This window comes from Acipenser ruthenus, chromosome 7 (assembly GCF_902713425.1).
Source record: "Acipenser ruthenus chromosome 7, fAciRut3.2 maternal haplotype, whole genome shotgun sequence".
Classification (NCBI taxonomy): domain Eukaryota; kingdom Metazoa; phylum Chordata; class Actinopteri; order Acipenseriformes; family Acipenseridae; genus Acipenser; species Acipenser ruthenus.
The window spans coordinates 11,889,162-11,907,211 of NC_081195.1; the positions used below are offsets into that span (position 1 = coordinate 11,889,162).

Sequence of the window (18,050 nt, forward strand, 5' to 3'; positions counted from 1 at the left end):
GGTGGGGGCGGAGGGAGTGAGTGTCTAATGCTTCGACGTATGATACTCCTTGACGCATGGAGCAACTCACAGAGCTTGGCGCCGCCTCTTCGCTGTTACTTGATGTTGATGGTAAATATTCTTCGCTTATGTCTTCACTGACACACTTGCTGACATCCGATTCAGTGGAAGAATTGTATGTATTTGAATTTAAATTGGAATCAGAATTCAGTATTGTTTATAATACTGCGATTTTTGCCAGTTTACAAACACTGCTGACATCTTTGTGACTGGGTTTATTATATGTAATTCAGTCAATATCTGGCAGAGGGCGCAAGAGACCAATAAAAGGTGTTACAGAAACCTAGTGTTACAATGTTATGTGATCAGGGGTTTTGTAGGCTCAGTAATTCAAGTTTAAAGTTGAAGAACGTGCCGGTACGTTCGTACTCCCTGGGGACCAGAAAGCAGCGAACATACCAGTACGTTCGTACTACTCAAAGGGTTAAGGCCATTGTGCCGAGTTTAAGCCGGGCCTTAAAATTACCCGGTATGTATCATGAAACTAATGACAAGTTAAGGTCGTGTTAGGGCAGCCACAATGCGCTCAGCCATGCAATGCGCTCCGCCGCTCATTAGCCATGCATTTTAAGGCGTGTCAAGCCTTAATTATATGCATGGGCAAATTGTAGGTGGGGCTCATTTGTAAATGAAGTCGGCGATATTAAGATGAGATTTATGAAGCGGCAGAAAAGGGTCCATAAATAAGACCGATTTCAAATTGGTCTTATTTGGGCGCAAAGAAAAAGTCTGAAAGCAGTTGATAGGAAAGAGCATTATGGCAGTAGTCATATAGGGGCCTGGAAAATTCACAGTATTTTTAAAAGAAATTCACAAATTACAATAATAATAAAAAAAAACACACTTCACAGAGTGTCACGTACCTGCCATTTTATAAAAATTTTAAAAAATGGTATTTACATTATATTCTCCTGATGTAAGTTGCCTAACATGTGCTATCCTTGATAGTTCATCAAGAACATCACCCAGAAACCAAGGCTGAAACATTTTAACATTTAGCCTAGCTACTGAGTCAACTCTTTAAATGTACATTGTAACTCGATTTGCTATTGAAACAATCTTTAAAAATGTAACAAACTTCTGCTGGAAACAAGATGTTTAAAATGGTCTGTGCTGGCTGCAAAACAAAGTAACAAGCAGACAAAATAGATTTTTTAAAAACTGCCTTGAATGACAAACTGAGCAACATTTTCGAGTTTTGTAAACCTTTAAAACTTATGTTGATGCATCAATTAAAAAGACCGTGTAATTCCCATAGCCTATTCTTCTGCCTCTAATCCCAAAATATTAAACACGGGAGAAACATTAACTGCAAACCTGAAATGACAAAACCGAAGCTTTTGTGTTTTTCTTTATACCCACTGTACATTAGTAGTATGTAGAAATGTCATTGTACAGTATGAGGAATTCACCAATCATGAAGCCGGTATTTGTTTGACCCCGTTGCCATAGTAACCAAATGCATGACATTGAGCCTGTGTACAGCTACTGTAGCGCTGCTTCTACTTGATAAAAGTATGAAATGAACAGGGGAGGTGAAGAGTAATTTAAAATACTGTAAGGAAAATAAAAATGCATATTTTCCATTGTAGGCAGTCAAATACATGATTTCCTTGAAATTCGTGGTATTGTGAATTTTCAGGGGTATTTCTTACGACGGAGAATGCAGGTTCCTAACCTTCCTAAACAACCCAGGAACAGAGGGAGAGTACTGAGAAGGGAGAGTACATAGGGTCTACATTACCCTTTTTGATCTCGATGAGGATGAAATTATAGCTTGATACCGGCTATTTCATTATGTACAATTGTTTGTATTCGTTGTATAATAAACTTGGTTAATCAAATTATTTTTCATTATGTATATTTGGTTTTATCCGTCGTATAATAATAATATAATATAAAGTCAAGACACTTAGTCAGCACGGGTCATTGCCTCTCCAAATGACCTACCTATTGTTCAACTGAGGTAGCTCATTTGGAGGGGAGGCGTTATTTTTTAGATAGTCTTTTAATCTGTGCTACCAGGAGCCCATTCGGAGGGTTTCAGAACACCAGCACAACGCATTTCTGCATTTAAATGTGTCAGCTTATGCCGTGCCTCATTCATTTTGGGCCAGTTAATACTTTACGGGTAAAATTTGTACCGCAGCAGAGCGTTACTTTACACTCCGCCAATTTTGCGCTGTGTCAGTCGATCATGATACCTGTCCCCCTTAGTGTATTACAATCCAAAGACTATAATCTCATTACTGTATATTCCCTGTGAATTACATCAAATCTTAAACCACTATACGCTTAAACTGCATTGAGAGATGCACTAAATAGTTCCATTTTAATATGAGACTTTATACATACACGATAGTGAGAAATGACATCACACAATGCTTAAATGGGCTTGATTTTCAATGCTGGCTATGAGTGCTTGTGTCTCAGAACAAAATCAGTGCATTTACCTTAAACTGACTAGTGAGCACTATCTAAAACATGGTATCATTCCCCATTGATTAGACTGCAACCGGATTGCACAACAACATTAATGGTTAAAACGGGATTCTACTCTAACTGTGAAATTTATCAAACAATTAAGCTACCCTTTTCTATATCCTGTTATGGTAAATGAGCCCAGGTGAAAGCGACAAACTTGCGAGCTGTAGTTACACGGACATGTATTGAATAGTAACTTTAGGGATCATGCACATGATTTTTGTCTTTTCAAAAATACAGTTTGGCCTCCGTGTTAAAACATTCACACCTTTTATAGGAGCAAAAAAGTCATGCAAAAATATTTTCAGAAGAAACACTCTTTCCTCTGGGCTCTATATCAATAGTTGTATACATCACACAACCAATGAATTATAAAACAGGAAGTACAAAATAGAAAGATAATAGTTACACACTACAACACATGCTAGACATCATTTAAATAAAATCACTGCAAAACCACAAATGTTGCTCCCAAAATCTGAGATTTTTACTGATTCATTTTTATTTGTAGATGCAATTGAATATCAAATTATACACAAAACCATCTGTTTGCCATAGATTTAGATACCATATATGCTTTCTTTTAAAACGTTTTAACATTACGCACCAGTAGAGAACACTGAACCTCTTAAAAACATCATATTCTGGGAAACAAGATACACACCACACTGTTTCACGCTAATATATTGTAATCATGCCTTTACCAAAAACAATTCAAACAAGAAACCCAAAAGATGTGCGACCACTGCAGGCCATGTAGATGCTGACTGCTGCAGTAACTTCTCTGCAGTTGGCTCATTTAATACCAAACTGACAGGAAGCCACCTCTATTTATGAACATCTACTCAAGAGCACAGAGGCAATGGGATACTAATTCAGAGACAACAGCACACACATGGAATGAAGGTTTGAGTGAAAAAAATGAATCTAGTAAGCCATCAGATTTGGATAACAATGATGTTATTCAATAGAATGTTGCTTTCATGCCTTTGTTATTTCATTCAATGCACAATAAAATCATAATGGGGGCAAGAACAGAAGCTTATTTTATGAAAAAAACCTATGAACTAAACATGCCATTGCCAGAGAAGCAGGTGTTTTGATGGAAATGCAGCTTGGCTCCATATTTGTGATTGGTTTACAGCAAATGAACTACTAATGTTTCCTCTGTCAACTTTTTAATTTATGAATTGCAAAAAATAAAAACTTGCAGATATTATCTTAGAAAAGCCTCCTTTTTAAACGTAGGATTGTTCAATATGAAATGAAACTATGAGAACATGAAGTACTGCTTCGTACACATAAATTCTGAAATAATAAAAAAAAAAAACACCAGAAAAAGACTTTGGTTGGTCAAATCAATGCAGACAATAACTGCTGACAGACACTGAAAAACATAGGTTACAAAAAGCAGACATTTGACACGAGACAATTTCTCCAAAAAAAAAACAAAAAAAAACAAAAAAGGGGAGGGGAATATTTGCCTGACACAACACCAGTGCCAAAAGCCTACTCTCCTTTTGCCTGCAAAGAAGTTAGTGCATTAGGCACATTTGTAAATAGCTAGATATTGGACTGTTTTGCGGAACAAATCCTTTTGATTTAATCCTGAAGCTGGAGGATCTAAAGGAGTGAAGGTAGGGTTGAGGTTTGAAGGAAAGATAACGGAGAGGGCATACCGCTTTCGGCTTCTGCAAACAACAAGAAAAACATTTCAAATCAAACACTGTCGTAAGAAAATCTGAACACAAAAAAAGGAAAAAAATCCCTGAAGTTCACTTTTTGAAGAACACAAGCAACATAAAAGACTTTAAAACAAAGACAAATAAACAACAAAGGCAAGGAAATTGTTAACATAGGTGTATAACATAGGTGGGGAAATAGATAGATGTTATTTTAAATGACTTCCTATGAACAAATAAATAACATCTATGTGAGTGTTTTTCAAGAAACTATTAATGATTTTACAGTGATTGATGGTGGGAAACCATTCTATTTAAATATTTAAAAAATACTAAATACAGCAGTAGACTGATACAGCTATAATGCTATTGTAGTATTTTCTGCATTTCTCTGATCATAATTATTATAATTGTAATATTAATTATTAAATTATTGAACTTGCTAAGGATTTGAAATAAAAATAAAAAATAGGGTACCCTACCTAAACTTTTTAAAAAGATCTTAAATCTCTGTTTCCCTTTCAATTCGAAGACGACCAACAACATACTTATGGGATATGCCTGGCCATTGATAGGTATTACTGAGCTCTTTATATCAGAGCTGCCGATAGGCCCCTTCCTGGGGTGACGTCCTCGGTCCCACCTACCGAGGGCTCAAAATAGCCAACCCACGGAAGCTATTCCTCTTTTTGCCTCTCAAGACAGTACGGTAAGACCTTCTGTGTTGATAACTGAGCGTCTACTAAAATAACTTTCAGGTCGACTGCAGTTCCCCTGTTCTCCTTTCTTCAGCAGCCTGCCTCGCTTGCATTGCAGGCTTGCTTCTTTAATGTCTGTCATTTGTGTGTGACTGCCTGTGCAACACTGATTTAAAGGAGTAAGTGTGTGTGGCCTGCTTTGTGCTGTGGATTAGCTGCACTGCAGTTTAAAAAAAAAAACAGCTGCGTTTTTTCCTCCACCAGGGCTGCGTTTCTACCTGCCCCACTGTAGAGTAGACCTCGCCATCTGCCTCGGTCCGCCCACCTCGGTCCGTCGGGCCTTCAAAAAAAAAAAAAAGTGTGTGTTTCTCCACCTGTTGTTTTTCAATTCGCCCACCGCAGCTTTTAGCCTGTGTGTCTCCCTGGTTTATGCTGTGCGCTGACCAGGTGTGTGACTACAAGCGGTCAGGGCAGGCATCGGTACCTCGGTGCACACTAAGTCTTTGGTAATTCGGTGCCTCGGTGCGCACGGTGCTTGGTGCACACGGTGCCTGTGGTGCTCGGTGCACATAGCGCCTCAGTGCATGCGGTGCCCAGTGCACACTATGTTTAGTACCTCGGTGCACATAGCGGCCTTGATGCTCAGTACATCCAGTACACGCAGTGCACGGTGCAATCTGTGTTTAGTAACTCAGTGCACATAGCACCCTCAGTGACGGTACATGCAGTATTTAGTATATCGGTGCGCGTAGCGCCCTCGGTGCTCGGTACACCCAGTGCACGTGGTGCTCACTGCACGCGGTGCTCGGTGCACTCGGTGCACACGGTGATCAGTGCACTTGGTGCAAACGGTACGCGGTGCACACAGTAACCATACACTACATTGCACGTCCTGTAGGGCGAACATACCCCATGAGAATGGGCATACTTTGTTTGTGCGGTGCTTGGGCATCCAGCACGCCACTCTGGCCTTAGGAGATGAGACCATTTGCGACATCTGCCCGGGTGCTTCGCAATAGACTGGCTAGGGCCACGGGGACTGAGGCCCCGTCTCCTGTGGTCGAGCCGTCAACGGCTGATATTGTACTGGAGGCTCTCACGAAGGCCCCGTTTAAGCCCATACACTCCATAGAGTTGAAGTATCCTTCCTTGCCTTCATTAGGCATGAGGGTCCTTGAGGTTGCACGCTCGCACCGCTAACCTTGGGGTATGTGGTTCTGATGCGTCCCTCATGTGCTACCGTTCTGTCTCCCTCGCGATGTCTCTGGTATACTTTCCCAGAAGTGGGTTGTTGGTCATCTTCGAAAGGGAACGTTAGGTTACTTACTGTAAACCTGGTTCCCTGAAAGAGAAGACGACCAACAAACCTTGCGAGGTCACATCGGTCGTCCTCACAGCTTCGATGCAAAAAGAGGAACAGCTTCCGTGGGTTGACTATTTTGATCCCTCGGTAGGCGGGACCGAGGATGTCACCCCAGGAAGTGGCCTATTGGCAGCTCTGATATAAAGAGCTCAGGAAATACATACCGATAGGCAGGCATATCCCATAAGTATGCTGTTGGTCGTCTTCTCATTCAGGGAACCAGGGTTACGGTAAGTAACCTAATGTTATATGGTGTATCATTTGCAATGGTAAAGTGAATAAGGGATGCATTATTATATTAATAGCACTTGACAAAAATGATGATAGTAGGGGCGGGACTTGGTAATTAGAGGTGACTGAAACATAGTACTTCATGTTAATAGTTATCATGGTGAAATACTAAGTTAAAAAAGGCACATTAGCACTGTAATGTCAGGCAATTTGCTTTAAAAGTAAATCTGACAACAATAGGGTTACATTAAATGGTTCATAAGAGTTAAACACTATACTGTTTACAGAATCCAGCAACATTACTAGTACCACCTCCTGGTAGTGTAAATTGTTTAGTGTCAGAGACATTCATTGATAGATATGCAATTAAGATATCAATGTATTTGAAGTTTTTTATACACAGTTCTTCTTAAGGGGTACTTCCACGTGTAATAGTGTACAAAAAGAAAATGTCCCACTGAAATTCTTGCAACACCTCTGCTTTGTTATAAGAAAACATGTGGTATATTCTTTACCTTCCCCTCAGCACACCTCAAAAACTCACTGCTAGTGCTCTTCTGGTTGCCATGTGTTTTGTGACAAGAATACTCATTTCACACGATTTGTTGTGGTAGAACTCAGGGACACAGGAAGACCTCTTATTTATTAGGTACAGAGGAGATCCTAATGTGAAGGGGCACAACAAAACTCACAACAACCAGAGGGGTACTATAATAATGAGAGCCTGGCGAGTTCATTCAGGAAATGAAATCAATCCATACAAAGTGAGCAATGTCTCTTTTATACACACGTTTTCTAATGTTATCAACTTCATCTGGATTATTTTCAAGTCTGTGGCAATAATTCAAGATGAATTGAATACTGATTTTGAAGAAAGTGTCCACCACCTAGCTTAGATTCTATAATATCTGCATTCAGAAATGGTTTACCTGGTGATTTAAAAAAAGATACCTCCTTTGTTACTGTATTACTCTACAATATGGAGGAACACTGAAATTCTAGTTTATGATGATATTTAGAGCAGGCATAACCATCATCATAGTTAGAAAAACAGGCTCAACTGTTTTAGCTTTTTAATATTTACAACCGGGGACAAATCAGTACCACAGTCAAAAAAACAAACTTACACTGTAAGACAAACTGAGGTGAGGTGGTGAAATAAAACACTGAAATGTAACAACAAAGTAGGTGGTAAAGCAGCTTCAGGGTTCCTGTCCGATAAAATGCAACTGATGATGTATGTATCAGGTAAACAAAGATTGTGTCTTGAGTATTATACTGGTAACCTCCAAATGACATTGTAAGTATGCGAACAGATTGTAAAATGTACAAGTGGTTAGCTGTAAAAAAAAAAAAAAAATCTTACCTGCTTTCCCTTTTGTCGGACTTGTATTCAATGGCTATCAATAACAACTTCAGCTTCACATAACACAATCTAAAAAAAAAAATAAAAAAAAAATAGAGTGAGTCAACCTAACAAATTGTGGGTTTCTTTTTCGGTTCTCCAGTACTGCTGTGATGACAGAAGCGTTGTGTTATGCAGTGTTTAAGTTTGTGGCTGACCACATTGTATACAGTTGTTTATACTTACTCACAGACCATTGGGAAGGATAAACCCACAAAGGCACTGGATAGATACTCTGTGTACATTTCATTGGAAACTCCTTCAAGATAGTATTTCTGCCAAGTGTCCTCTTCAATCTAAAAATGTAAAAAACAACAAAAAAGTGTAAAAAATTCATACTGAACGTGTATACCAGGGTATGCCATTAAAGCAATTGTCAGTTTATAAAGTAAAAAACCCCACTGAAATCATTAAAACTCACTAATGCAGCATTGATGTCTTATGATATACTGTTTTTTGAGAGCTTTAAATAAACAGAAAAACAAACAAATATGGAATAATTAATTAGCAGCATCCTGTTCGCAAAGAAATATTTACACACAGCAAACATTATTAAAAAAGTGCCATGCTGGCAGAGTGTAACGATTCCCAAGATAACAAGAAGCTGCTATTTGATCGTTTCATTTATATTCATTTGGATATTGCTGCAGCTGGTCCAGCGCAGACAGAGGAGGTGGGTATGGAACTTGTAACAAAACCAATATGTGCTGGGCTTCAACTGAACCATGGCACACACAGTAAGAGGTCTAGTTTGATTGTGATGCTAGCTTCATCTGGGGCTCTAGTATAACTACAGTAAAACTGAATGGTTGAGGGTTGGATTTGTGCTCTTGCAGCGTAACAAATAATTGGCTATTGGTGTTCAGATTGACTGAAACAACCTAGAAAAAGTATGTGTATATAGACACACATCTTTTGTTCTTTTTGTAATGGTGCGATATCTATAGTGACCTTCCGATTACCTACATTTTCAAAGCCGATATCTAATTTCATCCGATTTTCATCATTTTAACTGCCATTACTGGGATATACAGTTATAAAAAGATGAAATAAGCATAAGGGTAAGAATCACACTATAAATACATTCTACATTCTTGCGTGATATCGGAAAATAAAGGATTGATCTTGCACAGCTTTCCTAAAGCTTCCAATGAGACCCATATGGACATAAAATATATTATTAATATTTCCAGAACCCCTCAACCAAAAAAAAAAATAACCAGCATTAATATATTAATATTGAGAACAGTCTGGTACACATCTAACTGTTGGACAACTTATAGTCTTAGAAAATGATGTAGTCTGTATGTCATAGACTTGGACTAAAAAGTACCAGACTTCAATCCATCTGTGCTATGAATAGGCACGTTTAATTTTTTTTTTCTTCACACTTCCAAAGAAACACGTGATCTTTGCCAAGTTGCAAATGTGGAAATATAGCAATAACTTTAACATACTATTCTATAACAATTGTTGATATATTATGACAGGCAGAAAGTGCAGGCTTAGGACATAATGTACCAATTCATTTTTTGGGAGTTGGATTAGGAGTAGAATATCTAATTCTCTTGGTTTTAAAATGGGGTAATTATTAACAAGTGTAATATACAACATGTCTATGAGCATGTGTTCTATAAAATTGCACTCATACAGCTGTGAAGGCAGTAGACAATAACCAAAGCTAGCTGGCTTTTCAACAAAAATAATGAAATCTCAGGCGGCTTCGTGTCCTGCTTTTGTCAATTATTACCACTGTATTTGCGTAATTATTCTTACGTTTTCAGATTTGCCTTTTTCTGAGTAAAATTAACCTGAAAATTGTCAAAGTTTGGCTCTTTTTATAGGTCAAAGGACACTTTGTGGAAACACTAGCCTCTATAATGGATACAGCTTTTCACGAAAAAACTTCTTTGAAACTCCAAGTGGTACACAGTATTTGTTGATAACAAACTAACAATCTCCTTGTGAATAAACATGGGTTTCTTTTTGGGATACTATCAACCTCCTCACTTGAAAACTGTATTTAAAACAAGCCATAGTGCAACAACCAACTACATCTCCTAATCCAACATACAACACCATATTTACATTGATTTGGGTATACACTTGATGTAAAAACTCAAGATGGCTATGCTGAAATATTTGGGTTAGCAGTTCTGATGTTTTTGTCTTCGTTTTCCATTGGCAGGCCACAACTTGCGCAAATGAAGGTTACCACGATCTCGATACCCACCACAAGCTTGGGGAAAGGAATGTCCCTACCAAGTTCGATTGCAATCAGAGGCAAGATGTTCTAAATAAGGTTAGGAGGGCATTCCTACTCTCTCACTGTTCCTGGGGACAGGGGCAATACAACATTTGCCATGCAGCAGGCCATCTTAAACCCATTATAAATTGTCTTTCTTGCTATTATTAGATAACTTGTTTTTGTTCAGCCCCAACTTTAGCCTTTACATTTCTTGTTCAAATTCCCTACTTAAGTTCTTTTTGAGTGTTCTGTAAATTATTACTCTAATTTATTTCCTATGAATGCAGGTCAGCTTTTGTTACCCACAGCGACATCCCATTATCGTGCTTTAAGAACATTTCAAATGGTTGGTTAAAAACTGCTCAGCTTTGTTCAATGTCTTCCTTCGGTTTCCCAATAACACATAGGAACTTCCCAATTTTCCTTTATCTGCTTGTCTCACTATCACCTAAAGGATTCCCTTCTGGCCCACTTCCTACATGCCCATTCAAGTCAGCCACAATGGAAAGCTGTGAAGTGGGCTTTATTTATAAGACTCGCCATAGCATAGGGCAGCAGTGTGGAGTAGTGGTTAGGGCTCTGGACTCTTGACCGGAGGGTCGTGGGTTCAATCCCCGGTGGGGACACTGCTGCTGTACCCTTGAGCAAGGTACTTTACCTAGATTGCTTCAGTAAAAACCCAACTGTATAAATGGGGAATTGTATGTAAAAATAATGTGATATCTTGTAACAATTGTTAGTCGCCCTGGATAAGGGCGTCAGCTAAGAAATAAATTATATATATATAATTATATATTTTTTGATTCCTGCATTGGCCCAGGGGTCATAATACTGTATCAGTACTATACATTTTCTTGAGATTCAACAGTATTCCTTTCCCGTAAATAATGCTGGTAATATTTTGACTATAGCCTACTAGTTTCAATTGGTGCTTAATCTAAAGCCAGACATATGAAGTGAAAGGGCAAGATGATTACATGACTTTATTACATTTTTAGGGTTGCTTTTCAATTCAATACCAGTTAATGTAGCACTTTGAAATGCCTCATTACTGCATGTATTTCTATTATAGTTGCATGCTATAATACATTTAGGCTTTTTCCAATCTTTTAATTTGTTGCCAAAAGCTAAATAAAAGAATCCATTTGCTGCTATGCTATAAAATCAAAAGGCAAAAAAAAGATTCAAATACAACATTTTGGTTTCCTCTGTTTGTTTTAAATTACATTTTGGGCAGGCAGTTTGAATAAATCATACCGTTGCAAAGCCAGTCATAATGAATAAGGTCTGTTTTGCTTCATCGTTAATTTTGTATGGTTGGTTATGATTGACTAAATATTAACATTAACATATGTTTTTGTTAAAAAAATCATTTTGTTAAACTATTTTGAAATATGTAAAGCATGTATTTATAGAAAGTGTTCAAGAATCCCTTTTCGTTAGCATTTTTACTTTTTACAATTTTTTTAAATAACAATGCTCCTTAAAGAAGCACAAAATCCTTAAATAGTTAAATACTGTGACCATAACAACAAGTGAATATAGCAGTGTAATGCAAATTGCAAGACAAAAACTTTTGTTGGTTTATCATGTACTTGTTTTTTTATGGTTACGAAAAGTTGATCTGCTCTGTGTCTATTTCTTTCAGAATATCTATCCAGAAACTGTTGCCGAAATCAAATCATTTATGTTTATTATTTAATTTTCCCTTCAAAAAGCCCAAAAACGAGAGAGTACACCAACATCCATAGCCCTGGCACCACTGTAGAATAGATTGTTCAGCTATTTGGTTTATGGCAGCAAAACTGGATGCATTTCATTAATGCTACCTAAACAGTGATTAAAAAACAGGGCAATAACTTAAGGGAAAGAACTCCTCACTCATACTGACAATGCATCTTTTACATTTCCAATGAAAAGGTTGTACTGGTTTAGAATACTGCCTTTTGGAAATATAGTGCTCCCTCGCTATAAGGCTCTCGGTTATAACGCGCCTCAGATATAATGCTCCTACAGCATGTCCCCCAATTCCCTATACTAGTGATTCATGCAATATTTCTACAGTAAATAAAGTGCCAGTGATGTTCAAACTGTAAACAACTTCTCAGTCTAACTTCCGTTTGTCTCTCCCTTTTGATACAGTATCTGAACTGAAGAAAAGCTGCGCTGACACTTTATAACACAGGCATCTTAGTCAGCATGCGTTTTATAACTAAATAAATATTAGGCCTATTACTTTGTTATCTTTCCCAATGTATTTATTTTTTTTGCTATGAGAGGAGCTGCGGCTTTCTCCGGGAGACGAGACGCTTCAGCCCAGCTCCTGCAGCCGAACCTGGAGCGAGCCCATTCCCTCTTCCCCTCTCCCGACCCGCTCTCCTTCTCGCACTTGGTTTGCTTGTCTGTCACTTCGAGCTGAACTCCTGACCACCGTTTAGCCAGGCTATTTATAGTTTAAAAACTGCAAATTAAAATTATCCACGAGTGGGAATGTTACCTTTTATTTTATTTTTTTTTGTAAAAAATATGGTGCTTTATGCATAGTTAATTCACAGAAAGATACTTTTTGCTTCACTATATATGCATTATAGAGAGAGAGTTATTTTATTTTGTATTTTAGTCAGATGTGTGTTGTTATGTGTCCCGCGGCGCCCCCAACCCCCTCCCCGTTTATAATGCTCTTCGGTTATAACGCTCATATTGTGTGTGTCCCGAGACCAGCATTATAGCAAGGGAGCACTGTACTGCAAAACTGTCCTTAGCTCAAGAATAGATTTTAGGACTTGAGTTAAGGAAAATGAGTTATGATGTCGGATTACATAATTCTATAAAATGAACACATGGTCCAAATTTTAATTCTTAATAAGAGGTCTGCTAGGCAGTATATTTTGAAACCAAACCAGTCATTTCTATTATTACCCACAATGAGGTACCAAAGGACCATATGAAATATGTTACTATAATGACAAATTTGTTTCTGGATAAACATGTGGGTTACCTAAATAAGAATACAGCTTTGAACAATCATTTAATGGCCATATGTATGCCAAATACAATTAACAATGCATTTCAGAAGGAATTTGATTGATTAATGTGTAGTACTTCTATAAACTTTGAGTTAAAAGTTGTGCTTTCTTTTCAAAACAAATGGCAACATAGATGCCTGGTTGGTAAATCATAACAAGAAGAGACAGTACCTTGATACATGACCTCATGGAGAAGAGGTTGGCTAGCATTGTGGAGAGGCCTTGAGCCAAGCAGCTTTGGGCTATGAAGCCCAGTTTAAGTTCAGCAAGGCAGATTGCATCATCCCCTTCTTTCCAGTTCCAACTTGGAATGTTTAACAGATGGGCCTGAACGAGTAAATGAAGAATATTATAAAATCACTTTTCCAGCAAACACTACTTATTTAATACAGATAAACTACTAGGATTAAATAAATAAATAAATAAATAAATAAATAAATAAATAAATGCAATATAATAAAACCCAAAGCTCTCACCTTATTATGGTACTGTAACATCTGTGTGATGATTCGTATCTTTGGATGATAATTTTTAATAGAAATAACCCTACAAATTAAAAGAAATGCACTTTTTATTTATTCAATGCCATTTTAACGCCCAGATTTGATAGCATACCAACAAGACATTATCAACGTAAAACATTTAAGCTTTAAAAAAAATATTTATCAATCTGTTTGTGCCTGGATGTAATTCCAAAAGCAAGGTATTGTTGACACATGACACTTTACTGGCAAACTGGTACAACAGACTACAAGCATCAGTGATCATAACAAAATAAGGCCAACTGTTCTGCTAGAAGCGTTATAGAGACTCTGTTGCCATGGGCCTTGTATAACAAAATTGTAGAATGTTAGCAAAATTAGAACATCTCCGAGTATGCTATATATGCAAATGTATATGGTCATGTGATGTGTCATGTGAACAAAGCTGTTTGAAAGTAAAATAGCAGAGGATCTTAGTGCATCTGTATTGACCGATGTGTTCTCTAAAATAGTCACCCAGGATATTCCACCAGCAGAAACTACAACTCTGGTTGCACAGGGATCATGATGGCTCAAATCTGTGATATGCTATATTGTGACATATGTGCTACAGTGACCCAAATCATAGCAAACCAACAGTGGAAAAGACACACCTGTTTCCACTGAAACAAAGGACATCCTATATATTTCTTTGTCTGACAATGTAGATGATTTAAATCAACAATCCATTAATCTGCAGTACCGATGTTCTGATGGTTCAGCAATATAAAAAAAACAACTACTGAAGTAGTAAATCATTATCACAAGTAAGAAATCCATGTTTAAAAGTTTGCACTGTGCAGTATGAAACATATAAAACAGTATAATCTCAGCTTCCTACTGTGAATTAGGGTTGAATGTTTTATGTTCATGTATTGTGGTCAGTCTGCTGGTTGTATCTGAAGAGATTAACTCTTAATGGTGTGAAGTATAATGCTGAAGAACACCATTTTATACCAATAGCCACACTATAGGACAGTGATGCACCCTTTAAAAACAGCAGTTGGATTCACAAAGCTTTGTGCCATTATTTTATTTATTTTAAATGGCACCACATTTTATAGAAACATATTTATAGTGCTATTCATAAAATTATGATGGCAGTATTTATAATGCCCAGGCTGCCTTACAGAAACTTAGCAGTGTCACCTTACACCTCTGTCAATCAGCCACAGCTACTGAGGGTAGGGTACTGATACAGAGTCCTTAACCAAATATTACTATAGCAACTGTGAGTAAGGACAAAATAAAGCAACCTTAAATGTGTTTTTGTTTTTAACAAGAAAAACAAGGTTCTGGTATCACGTATTACTAGCACAGGAAACCTATTCAATGAATTCATCCCAATCGTCCCTGCCATACAGCTCAAGCAGACAGTAAACAACAACATGTAGTGCTTACACTTCAACGGTTGATCAAAGTACTAACTTGAAAGTACTAACAATTCTGTGATCCTATACATTGGTTCCAATAGTTTTTGCAGCATACAGTAGAAGCCCAGTATACACCGTTTTAGACTTCTAGGTGCGATACACCAATCAGCATCCAAACACTTGGTGTGGGCATTGTCAAGCTGTCTCACCTCATAATGTTGGAGGCATCTTCAGCATCAGGATCTGGACAGTATTTATTAGCGAGGATCAGACATGCATCTGCCTGCTCTATCTGAGCATGAAAAAAAAGAAGTAGTGTTAATAAAGCTAATTGTTTAAGAACCTAAAATAGCACACAATACTGTAACGATTTAAAGTGATTACAGCCAACAAAATAGTTCCATCAATTTTCTCTGCCATCAATATCCATTCATTATATATAGGTCTCAAATGTGTAGTTTTGACAGTTTTGACAAACTATGGACACAAACACCTGGGGACTTGAGTTCATGATGTAATCAAACAAAATATGACTACAAGAAACAGCAGAGGTCAATAAGATAGTAGGTTTGAGCTGCGCTAACATTTCAGCAGTGCTGAGAGGTCACAGGATGACCACCTCTATCAGTGCTATAAACTTATACTGTAGGTAGCCAATTTATTTAATGAGATAAGCAGCTGACAAAAAGCTGAATCCCACATTCATGATACAGCGGGGTAACTCAAACATACCTGTAGTGTTGTTTTTTGCACTAATTAACATTCTTAAAATCGTCTCCTTTACCAATAATGTTTGGAAACACTGGCTCCTGATACACTGTATTTAGTACCTGTATTTAGTTCAAGGTCTTGTAATGAATTTTCTTCTATTAGTATATATCAGGGGTAGGCAACTGTGACAGAGACAGAATGATTCTTGGTGATAAATCTCCCTCCCGATCTGTGAGGGCGCTGTGTAAAAGGAACAGGAGTGCGCTGGACTGGATGGCCAAACAATTCATTCCCAGGCCATCTAGAAAAGGGGCGGAGCTACGGTGCACTAAATCATCGACCCGGAAGGGAAACGATGTGGCAGTCGCGGATTGGAGGAGCAGTTGTAATCGTTAACCAAGGGGGCATGATTGATGGTATATAAGGGGACGTAGCGAAGTAATCTGTTCCTTTGTATGGTTAAAAGCTGAACCAGAAGGAGAACATAGAATATATTGTGAGTGTTGTGTTTGTTTTGTTCGTTGTCTAAAATCTACTTGTTTGTTATTATTAGACGGCTAACACGATTCGGAACTGTCGCTACAGGCCAGCACAAACCCAGACAACACTGCACCTTCGATAAATTATATTTGCACCATGGGCACTACAGCACTCACTTTGGACTTGTGACCGTGTTTTGTGTATTAGTGTGTGTGTAAAAAATACTGTATATATTATTTCGGGACTGAACCTGTGGATTTAACACAGAAATATGCATCGCTGTGTATTGCCTGTTTTCTTTATTGTTTATTGTTGTCATCAAACTTTGGTTTATAAATAATTCACCAGTACTTTGTTGTTTGTACTTGTTTTCAGCACTGCATCACCTCTGCACGCTGCAAACCACTTTGCCACAGCAACCTTGACTCTTCCAGTCCATTCCTTACGGGACTTTGTTCCAACAAGTATTTAATTGATCTTTAGCAGGGTTAAGAACCTGGTTGGAACAAAGTCCTGCAACAGAATAGGCTGGAGGAGACCATGTTTCAAGCCCTGGCATACATAATAAACTATAAGACTGCCATAATAGTGTATACCCAATGATGGCTTTTTTGTGTACATTAGGTGTAATTTGTTCAAAAACACCATGTCCACATCTTATGTCATTAGATTGTCTTGATTTTGTTCAATTACAGCACAGTACATGAATGGACATAAAATGTTATAATTACCTTCAATCTGGCTAAGTCATGGGGGTTCAGAACCGATCCCTGGTAAAATTCCACCTGAGTAAAGTGCCTCTTAAATAAGGCTTCCAGCTCAAGATTAGGGGAGATACTGAAATAAATGGTATGCATTAGTGCATTGTTCTGCAATAAAATCACCAAACAATCATTATTTGGTAATCATGATGGCCAGGGCACTGTTGAAAATGTTACTGAACAGGCCGTAGAGTCCAAAACACAACACATTCATTACTTTCCCTAGATTTCTGCCTTGTTGTACGTATTCGTGTGTGACAGGATAGCGTCACGGCTCAAGTTGTTATCGGCAGGAAGAGAGACTCAGAGACAAGGAAGTTAAGCACTAGAGTGCACATTTAATAAACAAAACAACAAATAAACAGGAACAAACAAACTGGAATGAGGGCCAAAATAAAAGGGTCAAACAAAACACTAAGTTGTAGGCTGGGCAATCGCCTTCACTACAAATAGTCTAAACATGATGCAAAACACAACGTAAAACACTCGCCGCCCCCTTGTGCAACGCACACATGGCTGCAATCGGCCACCTCCCCCCTTAAAACATGGGTTGGTCGGGGTTGTGGTGGAGGTGGTCCCCACACCTCCTCCCCTGCCTGGGGGGGGTGTCCTGGGCCTTGAAATAGGGGCACTCGTCTAACCCCTCTTGTAACTCCTGGGCTTTTATAAGGGGGTGTCCATTTAACCCCTGTGACTACCCCTGAGCTTCTGTAAAGGGGTGCCTTTTAACCCCTTTTGTGACCCCTGGATTTGTGTAAGGGGGTGCCTGTTTAACCCCCTTTCTACCACCTAATCCTGACTTTTTCCCCCTCGGGACTACTTTACAGAGGGTGGAAATGCTGCGCCCTCCAGCGATGGCAACTCCAGTAGTGGCGACGCTGAGCACTCTGGCAGTGGTGGATGCATGGGGCACTCCGGCAGTGGTGACGCTGGCAGCTGCGATGCTAGGCTCTGGCAGTGGTGCTGGCAGTGGTGCTAGCGCGTGTACTGAGCCCTCTGGACGTGGA

The 18,050-nt window shown here is 38.5% G+C and overlaps 1 protein-coding gene across 11 annotated transcripts in view; it reads right to left on the reverse strand.

The window, feature by feature from the left end:
* The window catches only part of LOC117415708 (calcium-activated potassium channel subunit alpha-1a), a 182,268-nt gene that overhangs the window by 55,144 nt on the left and 109,074 nt on the right, over positions 1-18,050 (reverse strand). For all 11 annotated transcript variants that reach the window (XM_059026372.1, XM_034026389.3, XM_034026409.3 and 8 more), the window contains exons 11-16: positions 17,014-17,119; positions 15,301-15,383; positions 13,674-13,743; positions 13,369-13,524; positions 8,110-8,219; positions 7,885-7,953 (exon numbers count right to left, since the gene is read on the reverse strand). In XM_059026372.1, the coding sequence (XP_058882355.1) occupies positions 7,885-7,953; positions 8,110-8,219; positions 13,369-13,524; positions 13,674-13,743; positions 15,301-15,383; positions 17,014-17,119 (594 nt within the window). The remainder of the gene's footprint in view (positions 1-7,884; positions 7,954-8,109; positions 8,220-13,368; positions 13,525-13,673; positions 13,744-15,300; positions 15,384-17,013; positions 17,120-18,050) is intronic.